Source organism: Zeugodacus cucurbitae, chromosome 5, assembly GCF_028554725.1.
Source record: "Zeugodacus cucurbitae isolate PBARC_wt_2022May chromosome 5, idZeuCucr1.2, whole genome shotgun sequence".
NCBI classification, from domain to species: Eukaryota; Metazoa; Arthropoda; class Insecta; order Diptera; family Tephritidae; genus Zeugodacus; species Zeugodacus cucurbitae.
In genome coordinates, this window is record NC_071670.1 from 67771430 (window position 1) to 67790549 (window position 19120).

Sequence of the window (19120 nt, forward strand, 5' to 3'; positions counted from 1 at the left end):
TAAATTATGCTCTTCAGTATTTACGTCTCGTAATTAAGAGCGATTCACGTAATTCGTGTAACGTGAAAACACTATATTAGTCTCCAAAAATTCAGTTTTTATTTATCAAATGTATTTTTATTCAACTAATTCTTCTATAAATCTGATTGATTGTGCATAATTTTATGTTTGAGCCTAAAAATAAATCTAAAAGTGACCTTACGAAATTTGGAATTCCACAAGGTCTGAAAACAATTTGGCAATAAATAAAACGATAAATACTGTTTAAGCTTAAAATAAAGTTATAACATGAGTTAATCAGTTAATTTAGATAAAATTTAATTAAGAAATGAATAATATTGCGAATCGCTAATATTAATTAATGAGTGTTCTTGAAATTTGCCAAGAAGAAGCTAATAGTAGTAGTAGCTATATAGAACGAGAAGAAGATATGTATTTCATATCAATCAATATAATATTTATTTTATTGGCTTTGATGGAATTTCCAAATAATAAAATATTAAATAAATTGTAAGCATATTTCTCAGCATGAGCGCGCATCAATCAAAGCGGCAATGAGCAAGCGATGCAAATGAGTTCGAAAAAAAATAGCATTCAGCAAAATAATACATATCTATTTCCGATATGCTAAGGTTTATAGCGTTTGAGAATTCCGAATTTTTAAGCAGCTTGGCTTGCAGATACAGTTAGCGGGCACATAAATAGAATAATTTTTGACATTTAAGACTTTAGAAATTCTAACTTTAACGCAATGCAACTAACACGTCTGCAACTACAATAACAACAACTACAAGCTGCTAACGTCACAGTGACTCTAACTTTAACTTGTAGTGTAATTGGGTAGACATACCTGTTATAGGTATGTACATATGTATGTTTGCATGTGTGTATGTAAGTGCCACAACCCGAATCTATTTATGCAAAGCACTCGAAGTAACTTTTGTGCCAGCACAAACAAACGAATATATGCATTATATACATTAGAAGTATGTGTGCGTGTGTGTTGGTGGTAAAGCAAGCGCTGCAGATTAATGAACACGCTCAGCAACTACTTAACTTCAAATCAATATTCACCAACACCTCAGCAACAGCGCTGACACCTAACCACACATATACATATATATTTAAATGTATGAGTGTGTGTGAAGCGCAGTCGCGTCATCTATGGTGTGTACCATAGCCAGTGCCACACAGTCAGCGGCAGAGCCAAAGCTTGAGCTAGAGTCAGAGTTAGTGCTAGTGCTAGCGCTAGAGTCACAGTTAGCCGCCGCACCACCGTCACCGACAACAACAACAGCATAGCCATCGCCATCGCCATCACCGTCACCACCGTCGTAGTCAATACGTCCGTTCGTCGCCGCAGTGTGCCGTCAGCAGACCAATTCGAAATTGTTTTCTTGAATCTAGCGAATTTGAAATGCCAAACAGTCGTTGTTAAGAAGTGATTGTGGCCTCACACGCTCAACTCCAGCTCAGCTACAGCTCAGTGCTCAAGTACACGGTGGCGAAATCGCAAAAAGTAACTAACTAATCAAGCAGACAAGCAAATTAAACGCCTGTAAACGTTTGTAATATTTCATTTCAAATTCGTTAACGCTGCATAATTGAACGAAGCGATTCGAAAAAAAATAATAAAAAATAACCGAAACAATAACCGTTCCAACAACAGTCACTTTGTGCAATTTCGCGTTTTGTTCGTTTTTAATTACCGTTAAAATACACCGTACACACAACTCAACAAAAATTCAAAAATGAAGTACTTCAACATGTGAGTGTTTCCTTCAACTACTTAAATACATTACATACATACATACGTACATAATTTGGTAATAATGTTGTTAATTTTATTGTTTTTTTTATTTGTTTTTGGTATTTATTTAATGGACTGCATAATTCATAATAAATAGTTCATGAGTAAGTTGTAATAGATAGACTTTAGAGCGGCGGCAGTGCAGTGAACTTGCTTTGATGTGGAAATCTTGCATATTTTTAAGTTCCTGAACAGTCAGGCAGTAGTACTATATGCATATAAAAAATATATATATATGCATTTATGCATTTCCAAACTGCATTAAAATATAGAATAGTAATAAGGTGAAGTTGTGCAAAGTTGCAATGCAATGCTGTCGGAAATGCAAACACGCCAAGTATTTGGGTTGGACTGCACACGAGTTCGTGTCTTAAGTCTTTCGATTTTCACAGGCAGTGTTTAGCGGGTTTACTGCTTAAAATGTATATATTTTAGTACTTTGTGCACAGTGTTAGGTGTGTATTGGTAGAGTATGCATGAATTTATCGATTGAAGAGGACCTTTGCTTTCATATATACACTGTGTTGTGATGTGTTCAAAAAATAACGGGAATTTTTATTTTTTTTTTAATATTTATTCATTCGTCTTCAATAATGTTGTCGCCTTCAAAATAGTCGCAATTAGTCAATAGTCTCTTATTCCAATCGTCGAAACACCTCTTAAGCTCGATATTTTTTGGATAGCCTTTTGCTCTTTCAGCGACTTCTCTTGCTTATATTATTAGAGATTAATTTTTTTTGTATATTGAAATATATATTTTTATGTGATGCAAGAAAAAATTGAGATTACATCAATTTATTTTAGTGAGTTGAATTTTGCTTAGCGTATTTGAATGACAACTACTTTTGAATATTTCCAAATAATTTCGGCGAAATTCGAAAATATGAAATTCAATCATATTTCTCTCATTATAAAGTTGAGAAAAATGGGAAATTAAGCTTTTTGTTTAAATAATAATACGAAAATTAAAAAAAAAAATAATAATAACAAATTAGAAAATTATATTTAAAAAATCTTTATAAAATTTGCACGAAAATTATTAAATTTTTATATAATTTTTCGCAAAAAATTTTAAATTTGCTTTTAAGCTTAAAAGTTGAATTAAAAGTGTTAATAAAATATTTGAAATTTTTATAAAAAAAAATTAAAATTAATTTCTTTTTGCACATTTTCTAATAAATATCTTCATGTGAGTCTTTGTAGCCTGTAATGGCAAGCAAAACCTATTAATAATGTTTGATTTCCAAATATTTGTTATCGTTTCAATAATTTACCGTTATAATTACTTTTTTTCCAAAAGGTCCCCATTTGCAAAATTTTATTTTAGTTTTTATAAACTACAATGTTCAAACTGTTGCTATTAAATTATCAACCCACTAACTCCGAGTAGATCACAGATAAGAAGTTAGGGTCATTGATAAAAATTAAAAATTTAAAACTTTTTTTTTCATTTATTGTTTTTTTTTTTTTGTCTCAAATATTCCCTTCCATCCTAAGCGGAGGATATCGAAATTACCAATAACAACTTGTTAAATAATTAAGCTTCTTTCCGACTAAATTCGCTTGAGACTTGGATATTTAATTTAAGAAGACATCAACTAACTAAAATAACACTAAATGACTAAATTCTTATAGAATAATTTTATCAAAAAAATATGTTAATATTCTATAAAAAGTACTTCCCTGCACAATCAAAAATAAATATAATTAATAGAAAAGAAATTACATGAAAATTAATTAAAAAAGAAATAAATTGTTAAATAGTGATTTATAGGAAGCACTTAATTTTACTATCAATGCAATATACTCAATATAGATTTTTTTATTCAAATAGTATGTTAATCTTATGCATATTCGAAGCATATTTCATAATCAACCCAATGGTTGCCTCAACTTTCTTTGGTTCAAGGCGAACAATGACAAACACATATTTCATTCTCGAACAATTTATTCTGCATACAACAACCTGCTACACAGCAACCGAAAGATACCAGCGACTCATCGGCCAAGTCTAAAATTAACTGTTACTCGGCAAAATCATATGCATTATTATATAACCAGCGGAGATTATCGCTGGACAAACATGTTATTTCATTTCTGAAAATTTGACTTACTCGTTTCCCATGAGAAATCAACATGGCAATTTGATGAAACAAAAACAAAAAATAAAACAAAAACAACCCAAAACTGATAGCTGTTGATGCAAAAACAACAAAAGAAGATTTGTCTATTTGAACTTTACTATTCATTTGAAATTAACATTAATGGCTAAAATGGCAAAGTGCAAAACTGGTTGCAGACCAGCTGAAAAAAATAATTCCAAAAAAGAACTTGAAGCTGAAAAAAAACATTCAAGAAGCGACGCTGAAAATAAGATAAATATTTCTGAAAAAACACAGTGTACCAAGTACAAAAAATACGTCACAAAACAATGCCACACAGCAGCGTTAGCTTTTGGTTGCTATAAAAAATTGTTTAAAAGCGGCAGAGGCGCTGCCGAAGGAAGGGTATAGGCAGTTGTGGCAGCTGCACTGGAAGCAATAAAATTCCAATGAATTTTGGCAAAATTTTATAAAATAAACACACATACATATATAAATACTAGTAGACGTTACGCGTAAATCATTGAAATTATTAATGAAGTCGAGACTTAATGGTGGTAAAATAAATAAAATTTGTTTCTATGCAAAATTAATCTAAGACCTAAATCTACATTTTTTAAATTTTTATTTCGAAACAAGATTTTTGAGCCCAAAGGTTCACTCAAATCAACCAAAAGATAAAGGTGCTTTTTATAATTCATAATTCAGCGTAGTTCAAACAAAAATTCCAGATGTTAAAGAACTTGTTAATAAGATATGTTAGATCTAAGTGGTTCATCAATAGATAAAGTAATGATTTTGTATTTGAAATTTACTAATGAATGAATGAAATTGAAAGAGTAGAACTTTTGTTCAAAAGCCCATATTAAAATGTTTCTAAAAATGGTTTACTGGAACAACTTATACTCTCAATTTCCTTAAAAGTTACATAGAAAGTAGACTCAAGGCTCAAAATTACCCTATAAAGCTTTTATAAAATTTTAAAATTCCATTTTCTAAATCTTTAATATACGAGGTGTGCTCAAAAAATAACGGGAATTTTTGTTTTCGAAATAATATTTATTCCTTCGTATAGAGTAATATTGTCGCATTCGAAATAGTTCCCATTCGATATTATGCACTTATGTTGGCGCTTCTCCAATCGTCGAAAGACTTCTCAAACTTCTTCTTCTCAGACTTCTTTCAACGATTTTCCGTATGTTTTTAAAACGGCGGTCATTTGAGGATATCTTTATGTTTGGAACTAGGAAGAGATCACGAAGTTAATAAATTTGATAATTGGATTCTCCATATCCGAATTTTAGACTTTACAATTCCCGTATAACTATTTTGAATATCGCATATCTATGATAATTTAAAGGAACTGGCTAAAAAATATTGCTCAGAGAGGAGTCTCAGGTATTTACTAACAACTAACTAGCCAACAAGTATATTTTCTACACATTTCGGTCCTAGTGAGTTGGCATATGCAATTTATCAAATTACACCAAAAAACATTGGCAGTGATTGTGAATCTTCCCAATAGATATAGAAGTAGTCCAACTACATCTAGTTTAACAGAGGATACTCTTAAACAAATCAACTGCATACTAGAAAATATTCCCAATAACTCTAGTACAATTTAAATATTTATTTATTTAGCTTTTGCAAGGCAACTACGAGTAAGTTGCTGCCATTTATTAGTAAGTGAACAGTTAGTTGCTGGTATTTGCTGGCGATTTTCATACGACCCGTTATGCGGAGAAATGGTTTCAAGGCCGTTTGGTATCCACCGCGATTAGTCCAACGCCAGCTTTGTCTGCAGCTGCGGCACGAATCGAACGGCCACAGAGCTATAGAGCCACAGCAGCTGCGCCAATATTGTCCAGAACAAACCACTTGATAGAGGGGCCAGCCACACACACTCATATACACACACAGTGCATGCAAAAAGCGGTTGGACACGCGCTCACCGCGCACTGAACGCTGCCATTTCGATTGCGAATGCAATACGTTATTTACATGCCTGTTTTTTTTTGTAACGGTTTTTTCTGCGTAAAATAGACTTGTAATTTTCAATTGCTTGTTGGCGTTTTTTCATTTTTGTTTGAAGCCACTTCACTCATTGGCCCAAAGCAATACCCGCGCTGGACCGGCTTGGTAGGCGCGTGTGCAGCGCGCTAAAGCTATTTATATTCGCATTGCAAATTATTAGTTTAATTACAAATTTAACACGCGTTTAAATTAACGGCTCCGGCATACCAACGCACGCACGCACGCACACACGCGCACTTACAGTTATGCGGTGCAGCGCCGACTGGCAGACAGATGTAGGCAAATGATATGCTCGCAGCAATGCTGTTTAATTTCAAATATTAATATGCACTAATACAAACTCACTTTGCATTTATGAAAAATTTGAGTGCGCCGCGTCGCGATTACTGCAACCGCCGCAGGCAGGCAATGGCAAACGGCATTTTTGCAGTCATATTGAGCGATTACACTTACGGTTCGAGAGATTTCTGTGCTAATGCAGGATTAGTTTTGTTTGAAAATATTTGCAACTTGCAGCAACAAAAACAGAAAAAAACACATTTTAATAATATTTTCATATACGCAAGGCATTTTTTGGTCGCATGAAATATTTGAAATTGCGAAATTATGTGCAACGAGATTATAATAAAATTAAATTAAAACTGTAAAATAAATAAATAAAAAATTTTAATGAAAATTATGAAAAATTAAAATATAAATAAAAAATTTTTTTATTATATTATTTAAAAAAATTTTCTTAAAAATTTGGGTTTATTTTTTAAAAAATTTTACTCAATTTTGTATCTACACAATTTAAAATAAAACAATTCATTAAAAAAATTTAAATTACATTTTTTTGTTTGTTTTATATTCTTTTTATTTTTTTTTTAATTTTAAAATATTTTTTTCAATTAACATTTTTTAATTATTTTATTAATAAACCATTATTTTTTTTATTTAGTAAATTCAAATATACATGTATATTCTTGTGCTCATTTAACTAAAAAATACTTAAACGCTAATCTCTAAATAATTTCTTTTCAATATAAAATTTTCTACTCCCTCACCTTTTCTTCATCTTCTTTTTACATTTCACCATTGCAATACATTTCCCAACTGCAGTTATTGTGAAAAATCCCAAAAAAAACACTAAGCGACGCATGCGCACACTCACACACCGCGCTTCATCTCATTTGTATTGGCATAACAAAAGACTTAAGCGACAAACCGGCATTTGAATACAAATCATTAGTGAATAGGTTAACCCAATTTCGTGTGTAAAAAATGTAAAACTAGGTGAATGATTGGGTGATGATGAAAACAACGCCGAAATTTATTACAAACAGATGGTGAAATGAAATGTGGCGAAAAAGTGGTAACAAGTTGTATGTTAATTGAAATTCGGTGCATTTTATCCTTGAAAGTTGAGGTATTCGATATACAGATACATTTTTTTTTAATAAAATAAAACATATAAAAATATTTGCGGCAGTGTGATGTTAAGTCTTACAAAAAATTATTTTTTACTCGCCTAGCCACAAAAATTATTATATTTTTTTAACAATGAAATATATTTATATTGAAATATTTTAAGAAATGCCATTCGTTTGCTATTGCCACACATATTTTATTGCTATCTTCATCTGCGCTTACGTGTCCTCCATCATGTGCGCTCACTCACGCCTGTCAATCAGCCACTCCTACACCATTATCTTTGGCACAAATACAAATTATCCTAGTTACGTGTGAGCCACCTTTTACCTCGAGATGACACACAGTGGGAGTGTAGCAATGTCTTTAGAGACGCTCAATGGTAGTCACTGCATGCATTAACGGCAACAACAAGGGCAAATAACATTTGGTTGGATAAATATTTTATTTTTTTTTTATATTTCCTTCCTTTTGCTTTTATTCAAAATATTTTGTAAGCAATTTTTACCAGTTTTTATAACAGTTTTTAATATAACATTGAATTATATATGTAAATGCTGATAATGGGACAATTTCTATTGCATTCACAAAATTAGAAAAAAATAGTTTCAAGACAAATAAATTAGTTGGATTTGTTTACAAAAATAACTGAAATTAAACCAACAAAGCTTTTTTGGTGAAAACACCGATTTTTTAGCTTTTATAAAAAATATTAGTAAACAACTATTTTAAAAAATATGTAAAAAAGAATTCGAAATTAATTTTTATTTTATAAATTCTTATTTACTGTTTCTAACAATTTTTTTTATAAAAATAATTTTTATTCAACTTTCTCGCCTCTAGCAATTAGACATCACGTCCCATAGAAAAGTGAGAATGCACGTAATATCAGCCTTAGTCATCATACTTTTACAAAATTAACAGTTATTGGACCTAGTTAGAAGCTTGTACGCCAAGCTCATTCATAAATTTATTTACCCATTTTTATTTATTTATTTATTTACCCATATGGTTGTATGTATGTATACATATGTATATGTAGGCATAACCATTATTCTGACGTGCTTTGCATGATTACTTTTAATAACAATTTAATATTATATTTTCTAAATATTTTTTGGGCATGAACTATGAATCATAAGCATTTAGCTCAGAATAGAGTCAATGAAATAGGTAAAAAATAATTAAAGTCTTGCTTAATAGTTTCTAAAAACTTTCTTATTTTCACATAATTAATACTACGATAAGTGGCAACTCTATTCCAAAATATGTCTCAATTAAAATCTGCCGAGTTCTTTCTTAAACTCTTTTTGCCAATAGCATATTTTTCATAGAATTTTCTTCAGTTTTATTTTCTATGAAAGTGGGCAACTCTTTTTTAAGATGTGAAAAAATATAATATAAACTATAAACTATAACCAGAAATACTTTTTGGAATGTTTTTCAAAATTTGTTTATTATTCCGGTATTTTCCTTTTCCTTTTAAAGTATTTTATTCTCCTGGAATAATACGCTACTTTGTACAATTTTTCTTAAAATATGGTAACTCTACTTCAGAAAGCGACTAAATTAAAGCCTTCAGAAATATTTTTTCTAACGTTTGTGTACATTTGGCAAACATTTTATTCTTCATAATATTTTGATTTTTTTGTAAGGTGGCAATTCTATCTCAAATATGTATAATTTACATTACATTGTTATTTTAAAAATTAAAAAAAAATACTATAATAGATGTAGAAACAAGTGTCGGTTGTAGTACCAGAACCTTCCATCAGAAAAATTGAAAAATTGCAAAGCTTTGCATGTACTTATGTATACCTACTATATATGCATGTAATTTATCTATAACTGACCATCCCTAGTTTGGGAAATAATAAAAAATTTATGTGCAAGAAACATCACCTCCCACAACCAAGAGTCACGTTTGTAATTCGTGACGTTGAAACATAATGCTCAAGCGAATGCTAAGCCCAACTTCAATCACTTGGCTAAGCGCGTCTTGCATGCAACGACACACACATACATACCAGAATGACGCACCTTCTCTACACCGATGATAAACAATTATTGTGCGGATGACACAAGCGCTTTGCTTGTAATGACCAACAAGCAACTGCTGGCATCTAAGCAATGCTGAGTGCTGAGTTGGCAACCCTGTACAGGTCAAAGTTGTAGTTAATTGCAATAAAAATTAAAATAATTAACGGAGTATGGTGGCTTGCAAGCTATTTCATCATGAATGGAGTATTACAGTACAACTTTTGTTTAAAGAAATCTAATTAACGCTTTCCTTAACCCCTTAGAGTTGCCACTTGTAATACTAATAAAGTGTTATTAGCACTTTTTATTAAGAAATCGCACTCTAACTAACACTAACTAATTAACACACGCTGTGTGTGTTAAAAAGTGAGAACTCGTCAAAAGTTATTCCTTAAGCCGGCTTGAGACAGGCACCGATGAACAGCGATGAAATTATTTGTCGGAATGCGGTATTAACTGGTTTAGAAACACACACACCAGTGTGTGTTGGGGATTTTTACGGCTGATGACGTTAATGATAACTCTGCAGCGCAAAGAGATTATATAACAGGTTAATTTGCAAGCTAAAGCTGGATACTCATAAACAACATTGTACACAGACGCACACACACACACACACAACAATAAATTATTGTTTTTTTTACGTTTGGTATGAAGGTATGAAGTCTTCAAGCAATAATAGAAAAGGCTACAAGACTAAGTTGAAGTATCTCTCTGTGTGTGTGTGCTTAGCAATTGAATGTGTCTTTTTGCTAATTTTTTTTTTGTTTTTTTTTTTTTGTTTTTTGCAAACAACCTGCAAGAATGTGCAAACAACCAATTGCCAAAGCAATAGCCAATCAATTTTTGCAACAACAACAACAACAATTTGTATTCTGCTCAATAGTTGCTTGTTCAATGGATGAATGTGAGTATGTGTGTGTGTACTTTGTGCCATTAAATTCAGTTACTTCTTTACTTGTGCGCAAAAAGGTAATAATAATATACAACAACAACAACTACAACAATGCATAACCATTAAAAGTCAATTTAGAAGCTGTTCATGTGCTTTGCGGCACCTTCTTTTTTGATTTTTTTTGTTTCTCAACCGGTTAAACCGGTTGCAAACAGGCAGCCGAAATGTCAAGCGTTGTGCTCGTGATACAAAAACAAAAAGAAATTACAAAAATAAAAAATATTTTTCTATTTCTAAATCAAAAGCTATAAAATTAAATAATATTAAAGAACAACAACAAACAACCACTTTGTATTCAGCGCGCGCACATTTCTTAGTGTTGTTGCTGCTGTGTTCTAAATCCAATTTGTTTGCTGGTTGGTGGCACCACCATCGCAACGCATACAAATGACATCAAATACATGCAATTAAGTGTTTTTCTTTTGTCAACTGATTACTTGACTTCACTTATTTACTTCTTTCGCACACGCTTGGCGTTCAATTATGTGGCGCAGGCGCAAAAATGCTCGAAAAGTTGCTGCGACGCAAATTGAACACAAACAGACACACACACACAAGCCACTTGTATTCAGATAAATAGACAGTACACCCGTGATTTTGTTATGTAACCTGATCAATGACAATAGCTCTAACAACAACAATCCGAATAATTGCAGGCGTGCAAGCACATGATTGCGATCATTAATTTGTTGTTATGTCCATGTGTCCATCGAAATGAAATTAGCCATATCTTTGGTGTGCTGTGCTGTGGTGTAGTGAGGCGCGGTGTGATGTGAAGTGGATGTGATGTGATTTGCAATTGTAATGGCACGAAGTGAAGTTGTTGGAAAGGTGTTTGTAGAGCCGGTAGTGTAGAAGCAAAAGCAAAAACAGGTCGCCAAATGTATTGGCCCTGAGGTCAACCGCTTGAGGCGCGCTTTGTGTTGCGCTATTGTTGCTTACATTTCCTGGGAATTTCTACACACACACACATGCATATTTATATATTTTTATAATAAATACATACAATATACGTATATAAATAGCTTGAATGCTCGTGATTTATTGGTGCTTTTGATTCAGTGCAAGTTTCATTGTGAAGACATAAAGTACTTGCAGACACACATACTTACATAAATATATATGTACTTAAACGTATTTGTAGTTATTTCAAATATCACTAATTGGTGGTGTGAGCTCTCTTTTTGTGCATTTGTAAATTAAATACAATGAATTTTAAAGGTAAGTAATAGTATATGGTTTGTGTCGTAAGGTAAACTTACAGTAGAAACAATATTGAACCTATGGAATTCAACGAGATGGTGCCGAAAATTTATTAAATTGAAAAAAATATAAAAGCAAAAAATATTAAAAAAAAGAAAACATTAGCAACAAATAATAGCACGAATCTTGTTAAAAAAAATAACGGGAATTTTCGTTTTTTGAAAAAAATATTTATTCATTCGTCTAGATTAATGTTATCGCATCCGATATTATGCACTTATGCCAGCGCTTCTTCCAATCGTCGAAACACTTTTCAAACTCGATTTTTGGAATATCCTTTGGCTCTTGCAGCGATTTCACATGTGCTTGTAACACAACAGGCTTTAGGGTTGTTTTTATTTTATTTTATTTTGGGAGACAGGTGTTCAATTAATCAACATAATAAAAAAATAGAAATTTTAAATTTTACAATTCCCGTTATTATTTGAACACTCCACATATGTATCATCAGGGTCTCATTTTCTTTTGTTTTAATCTTCTTTTATCTTCAAAATTTATACTAATTATTATAGTAAAATTATCTCGAATTGCTCACACCTTCTAACCCATTTGTACCGTTTATAAATATATAAAATGTACTGTTTATACTTTTACGGGATAAGCTAAGGGCCATTGGAATATTCTTAATACATAATATTAAAATTTTAGAATTGAAAGCCTCATATGTATAAGATTTTGAGGTTCATTATTAGGTCTCGAAAATTATTAGTCGTTTTCGATGCGAAATACGGAGACGGAGTTTTTTCGAAGCACTTGTAAACATTAACAATAGGGTGCAAATATTAGAATAATCTTGCATTATGGTGAAGGTACATATGTATATGTTTATACATATATATATATATATATATTACATATCAGTAATGTAGTCAAGCAGTCAACAGCTGAAATACTCCACGCTAGCATTGACTTTGGCTATCTTTCGTCGCTGCGACCGCTAGCAATGCACAATTCAAAGTGTAAGTGCATTATTTACCGCTCTAACGGTTGCAAACGTGCCGCTGCTACTAAGTAACGGCGAAAAAGCGGTCAACGGATTAGCCGTATATGCGGTGAAAGGTGTGTGTTAGAAACGGTTAAAACTGTTAAAAGAACAAATGTGTGCTAATTATAATGCAGTACATATCTATATATGCATATATACATATGTATTCAAGCTTATTTGCCCATATATATGCACCTATTTCAAATTCTGTGTACTTTATTATTATTCGAAATGCAAATGCATTTTACCCATACCAAAATCAGAAATTGTTCATTCTTTACCACTTGCTATGCTGTGTTTGTTGTTGTTGTTGTTATTTTGTTTCAATATTCCTTTTATTATACACACATACATGGGTACTTTAAACGCAACTAGCTGTTAAGTATGTGTTCGTTACTTGCAGCTAAAAGTGCTTTGTTGTTGTTGTTGTTGTCATTTGTATTAACCGTTGTTTAAAACTGGTTATTTTGCATAAGCGCATATTTTTAAATTCGGACTTGGCTTTGTGGTGTGTTGCTAAGAGCGGCAGCTAAATGAAACGACTAAACAGCAAAGTTGACCAATAGGCAACAGCAACAACAACAATAACAATATTAGTAATTGCCGCTCAGCAGGTTATAAGCTTTGTAAGCTTGCTAATAATATAGCGAACGACCGTTAGTTGCAGCTCCACCAAGCACCGCCACCAACACCAACCACCGCCACCACGGCGTATACGTAACTTTTTTGAAGTTAAACGCTTGGACCATCACAGGCAGGCAGCTGCGTCCTTCAACAGCACCAAAACGAACCTTCACCACACACGCTGGCACTGTGTGTGTGTTTGTTGTATTTATGGTGGTTACTTCGTTTATTTATTGCATGAATTCGTTAATTCCGATTAAGTGGTACTAGACTCTTGCAACGACAACCCAAAAATTCCACAATAATTGCGGCACTAGCTAACCATTGCCTGCCATATTATGGCCACACACCAAACTTGTTTGTTCGAAAATTTTTAGCTATATATTTACCGTTATGTTTGCTTATGCTTGCGAAATGCTAATAATTCTTCTCTCTCTCCTCTGCTCTCCTCTCTTTCGGCAGCACACTTTTGCTGGTCGTTCTGGCGTTGGCCTGCTGCCTCTCACTCACATACGCGCAGGAGGAAGACGCTGCTGCCCCAAGTGCGCCCAAGCGGCCGGGACTACGTCGTCCAATCGGTGGTAAGTCGGCAAAGACGACAACAACAACAGCAGCACCAGAACCAGAAGAGAATGAATACGAGGACGGTGAGGGCATTCCAGAGGGTGAGGATGGTGATGAGGATGGTTTGGCTAGCAGCACTACAACAACAACAGAGGCACCCAAGAAGGTGATAGGACCCGTTATTCGGCCATTCCGGTCGAACGATGACTTCTGGAACTCGCTGAAGCGTCGCCAACAAGATGCCAAGAAACACAGATGTAAGTGTGGAGGCAACAACCAAAATATTTTGACCGTTAATAATTGAATTGTTGTTTTTTGTTTTTGTTTTTTGATTTTGTTTAACAACAGCTGTTGAGAAGCCAACACCAAAGAGCAAGCCAGCACCCGTTAACGACGAAGAAGCCGATGAAGGTGCCGAATCAGCGCCCGCTCCAGCGCCAGCGAAAGGCTTCAAGGCCGGCAATTCAGCTTGTGAGTATTGAAAGCGCACGCGGAAATATTATTTCAGTTTCTATAATTTCTTTTTCTTTTAACCCTTCTTCGCACAGTGAACCGTCGCAAATTGTCGAAACCCGGCAAACCCGAACCAGCGCCCGCCGATGATGCCGCCGCCGAGGAGTCCGAACAAGAGCCAAAAGAGCAAGCGAGACGTCTGCCACACGCACGCCTCGCTTTGAGAAAGCGCAATTAAGGCGCAACCAAGACGCAAGCGAAGTGAAAATTTCAAATTGCAAATCAATTTATACTCCTGTTAATTTGATAACTTCCTCTTAAGTTCTTTTCAATGAAAATTGTAATGCCAACAACATACATAACTGTAAACTATTATGTCTCTACTTGACGTATCTAGCTGTCTCTTGCGCACTTGCAGCGCTACCTTGCGGTTTAGCGTTGTAATTGTGATTTGTGATTACAAAACACCTTATAACTGTATATTTTTGTTTCACTTCACACATACATACATACATGTTCTTACATATGTAGAAGAGCTTATCTGTTTGTGTAGCTTTAAGTTATTTTATTTTATAATTTTTGTCCACTTTTTGTTTTTTTTTTAATTTGAAATTGTCGTTTGGAGATAGTAGCGTCCTCAGTGCTCTTAAGCTCTTAAGCTTCTTTAAATGTGTTATAATTATTATTTTATATATGTATTTTTGAGTTTACGTGTATATTATATATTTTATTGTACATACTGTCAGCGTAAATTTTACAAATTTGTCGTAAACAATAATACAATAAACTTAAATATGTATTGATAAAAAAAAAGAAATGTGAAAATCCAAATTTTGTTGTTGTTTTGCTTTTAAATTTTAATTTATTTTATTTTTTTTAAATGTGATTTGTAAAGACTAAAAGTCGCATTAAGAAGGCTTTCGGATTTATTTATAAAGTCTAGAAGGGGATTTGTTGTTGTATTAGAGCTGCTCCAATGCTTATCTTTAAAAAGTTTTAAGTTCATAATACAATCTCTCATACTGCTTCAGTTGTTGTTCATTTCATATGGGGCCAAGAAATACTTCCAAGTTTATGCATCTTATCTCATTTAGGGTTCTAAATTTACCATATCGAACCACTTTTGACCTCCAATAGTAACAAGTAGGTTCCTACATTTTCCCTAAATACGATAAATGTTTTAAGACAATATACGAAAGAAGAATTGTGACCAACTTGTGGTACTGCAGTCGAATTCTCTCCAAGGGAGGTTATAAACACCACAGAACTTAAGGGGTTATATACAGTTAGGAGGTCGAAAAAAAGCCATTTTTCAAGAATTTTTTCTAAGCAAACTATTTGGTTTTGGCAGGTGTATTATGACAACCTTAAACTATATTCACATATTTTTTATTGCCAAAATAATTATCGGGAACGTTGATATTGCCAATTTTGCAGAGGTCCGCAAAAAAAAGGCCTCCTGCGGTGAGCACGATATCTCTGGACTGGGTCATCTAAAATGCAAAAACCAAATAAATTTTATTAATATAATAAATAATCTAGTAATTGATCGAAGGAATTAGCAAAAAAAAATTGTTTGACAAAATGGCGGCTACTCAAAGCAAAATGTTCGATTTTCGACCAAAATTCGAGTCTTCAATTGTTTATAAAAATACGAAATTTTCATCGGATGGGGAAATCCTTCGATTAATTACAAAAAAATATAGTTAAGAAGCTTGCGTAAAAATTTCAGACCGATCGATTCAGCCGTTTCTGAGAAATCTTGCTCACCGACTTTGAAATCACCGTTACGAGAAAAACGAGTTTAAAGTTTTGAAAGCACTTTACATGTAGTCGGCGCGCCTTCACTATGTGTCCAGAACTTCGAAAATATTCGTCGGATCGACTTGAAATTTTGAGTGTGTATACTCATTTATATATATATATTAAGAAAACGCAAAAAAAAAAACGATATTTTGAAAATCTTAACTGTATATAACCCCTTAAAACGAGGATCGTTGAAAAAAGATTGTTTGAAGAGTTGCCAACCATTTAAAATGTTGAATTAAAAAATGTCATTTCTATTTTATATTATTCATATAATAATTCAATATGAGTATTGAAATACACTCCCCAGGAAGATTTACTTTTGTTGCGGATAATTCTAGGGCCCTTCGAGGCAGCCGGCGGCGAGCTAAACATTTGCTAATTTCTTATTAATTTTCACTTTTATCAACAAAAAATAAATCTGCAAATTCATAGGAATTCAATCATTAATAATAAACATTAATACCATGTTGATCCAAGTAGATAGCAAGATAGAAGCTTAAAGGTGGTTGTCTTTACTACCAACAGAGCGACATCTGCAGTGGTAAATAAATATATAAAAATCCGTTAATATACAGAGTGTACCCAAAGAAATACATTTTGGAGACTCTTTGAGAATATAAATATTATAATTTTCTAAATAAAACAGTAAAATACAGTTAAAAAAAATAAATCATATAATTTTCAGAATATTCAAAAAGTATTTTTTGACGATGTTGATTTTCCATTGCCTGACCGTGAAGAAATTCGAATAGCAATTACCCGCTTGAAGAACAATAAGGCGGCGGGGGCCGATGGATTACCGGCCGAGCTATTCAAATTCGGCGGCGAAGAGCTGATAAGGTGCATGCATCAGCTTCTTTGCAGAATATTGTCGGAAGAAATCATGCCTGACGATTGGAATCTCAGTGTACTTTGGCCAATACACAAAAAGGGAGACCCCACAATTTGCGCCAATTACCGTGAGATAAGCCTCCTCAACATCGCGTATAAGGTTCTGTCGAGCGTATTGTGTGAAAGACTAAAGCCCACCGTCAACAAACTGATTGGACCTTATCAGTGTGGCTTTAGACCTGGAAAATCAACAACCGACCAGATATTCACCATGCGCCAAATCTTGGAAAAGACCCGTGAAAATAGGATCGACACACATCACCTTTTTGTGGATTTTAAAGCTGCTTTCGACAGCACGAAAAGGAGTTGCCTTTTTGCCGCGATGAATTTGGTATCCCCGCAAAACTAATACGGCTGTGTAAGCTGACGTTGAGCAACACCAAAAGCTCCGTCAGGATCGGGAAGGACCTCTCCGATACCAGAAGAGGTTTCAGACAAGGTGACTCACAATCGAGCGACTTCTTTAACTTGATGCTGGAAAAAATTATAAGAGCTGCAGAGCTAAATAGAGAAGGTACAATCTTCTACAAGAGTGTACAGCTACTGGCGTACGCCGATGATATCGATATCATTGGAAACAACACCCGCGCCGTTAGTTCTGCTTTTTCCAGACTGGATAAGGAAGCGAAGCCTATGGGTCTGGTGGTGAACGAGGACAAGACGAAATATCTCCTGTCATCAAACAAACAGTCAGCGCATTCGCGTCTTGGCTCCCACGTCACTGTTGACAGTCGTAACTTTGAAGTTGTAGATAATTTCGTCTACCTGGGAACCAGCATTAACAGCAATAACAATGTCAGCCTGGAAATCCAACGCAGAATCACTATTGACAACAGGTACTACTATGGACTAAGTAGGCAATTGAAAAGTAAAGTCCTCTCTCGACGAACAAAAACCAAACTCTACAAGTCTCTCATCATTCCCGTCCTACTTTATGGTGCAGAAGCGTGGACGATGTCAACATCCGATGAGTCGGCACTAGGAGTTTTCGAGAGAAAGGTTTTGCGGAAGATTTATGGTCCCTTAAACATTGGCAACGGCGAATACCGCAGACGATGGAACGATGGGCTGTATGTGTTATTCGACGACATAGACATAGTCTAGCGAATAAAAAAACAGCGGCTACGCTGCTCCAGCTCTGAAAGTATTCGATGCAGTGCCCGCTAGTGGAAGCCGAGGAAGAGGGAGACCTCCACTCCGGTGTAAGAACCAGGTGGAGAGGGACCTGGCTTCGCTTGGTATAACCAATTGGCGCCAAACTGCCAGAAGGAGGGATACGTGGCGCGCTGTTTTGGACTCGGCTATAACCGCGTAAGCGGTGTCTACGCCAGTCAAGAAGAAGAAGATTATGCAGTTATTACGCGAATGTAGTGCATTAAATCATTATTGGCATGTCTATATTTGAATGGCTGTGTAATATCGTGGTTGTTAACTGCTGATAAGCGATAACACGACAAATTAGCAGATTGCCATTAGGAAGTACACTAATCATAAATATACATACATACAAGTACAAGCATATACGTATATACATATGTGCATATATATACTTGTATATATGAGTATGTACTTTATCAAGACCCACCACGAAACTAACAGATAGATAATAAGAATCGGACAATAAAGGTGTTAATTCTGTTTGCAAAATCGCCGATTATTGGTTGAATTTTGCTGTTGATAATTCATTGATTAATTTTATAAATTTTTATATAACACTGAATAACGCAGAGTGTTCTGTTATAACCTCAAATTATTGGCATGGAGTAAAATATTCCTACAATTCGTCTAGAGCTAACCCGCAATCCAATTACAACTATACGATCAAGCATTAAGGAGATCTAATTCAAAATATTCCGTTTTTTTTGTATTTTCATATCTACAAGGTGTGTTCAAAACATAGCAGGAGGAAAAGGAGGAAAGGAAAAGGAAACATTTTTTTAACATTTATTTACATTATGTTGTAACTTTTAAAATAATTGATTTTATGCACTTATTTCAGCGCTTCTTCCAATCGTCGAAATATATTTCGGTTTTTGGGATAGCCATGGGCTCTTTTAGCATGTAAAACGACGGCCCTTTAAGGCTTCCGTTATTTTTCAAAATATGCAGATCATACGGAGTTAAGTCTGGTGAATATGAAGGCTGAGGTATCATTACAGTATTATTTCTGGCCTAGAATG

At 34.0% G+C, this 19120-nt stretch overlaps 1 protein-coding gene across 1 annotated transcript; it reads left to right on the plus strand.

Annotated features, from left to right (window-relative positions):
* Positions 1-1410: 1410 nt before the first annotated feature.
* On the plus strand, positions 1411-15071 carry LOC105211818 (hypothetical protein). Its single transcript, XM_011183465.3, has 4 exons — positions 1411-1768; positions 13686-14044; positions 14136-14258; positions 14336-15071. Exons 1-4 carry the CDS (start codon positions 1752-1754, stop codon positions 14476-14478), a joined length of 642 nt encoding a protein of 213 aa, XP_011181767.1. The 5' UTR covers positions 1411-1751; the 3' UTR covers positions 14479-15071.
* Positions 15072-19120: the final 4049 nt, after the last annotated feature.

Coding starts and splice junctions, on each gene's coding strand:
- LOC105211818 (XM_011183465.3), top strand. Junction 14,045..14,135: donor AGATGCCAAGAAACACAGAT/GTAAGTGTGGAG, acceptor GTTTAACAACAG/CTGTTGAGAAGCCAACACCA. Junction 14,259..14,335: donor CAAGGCCGGCAATTCAGCTT/GTGAGTATTGAA, acceptor TTCTTCGCACAG/TGAACCGTCGCAAATTGTCG.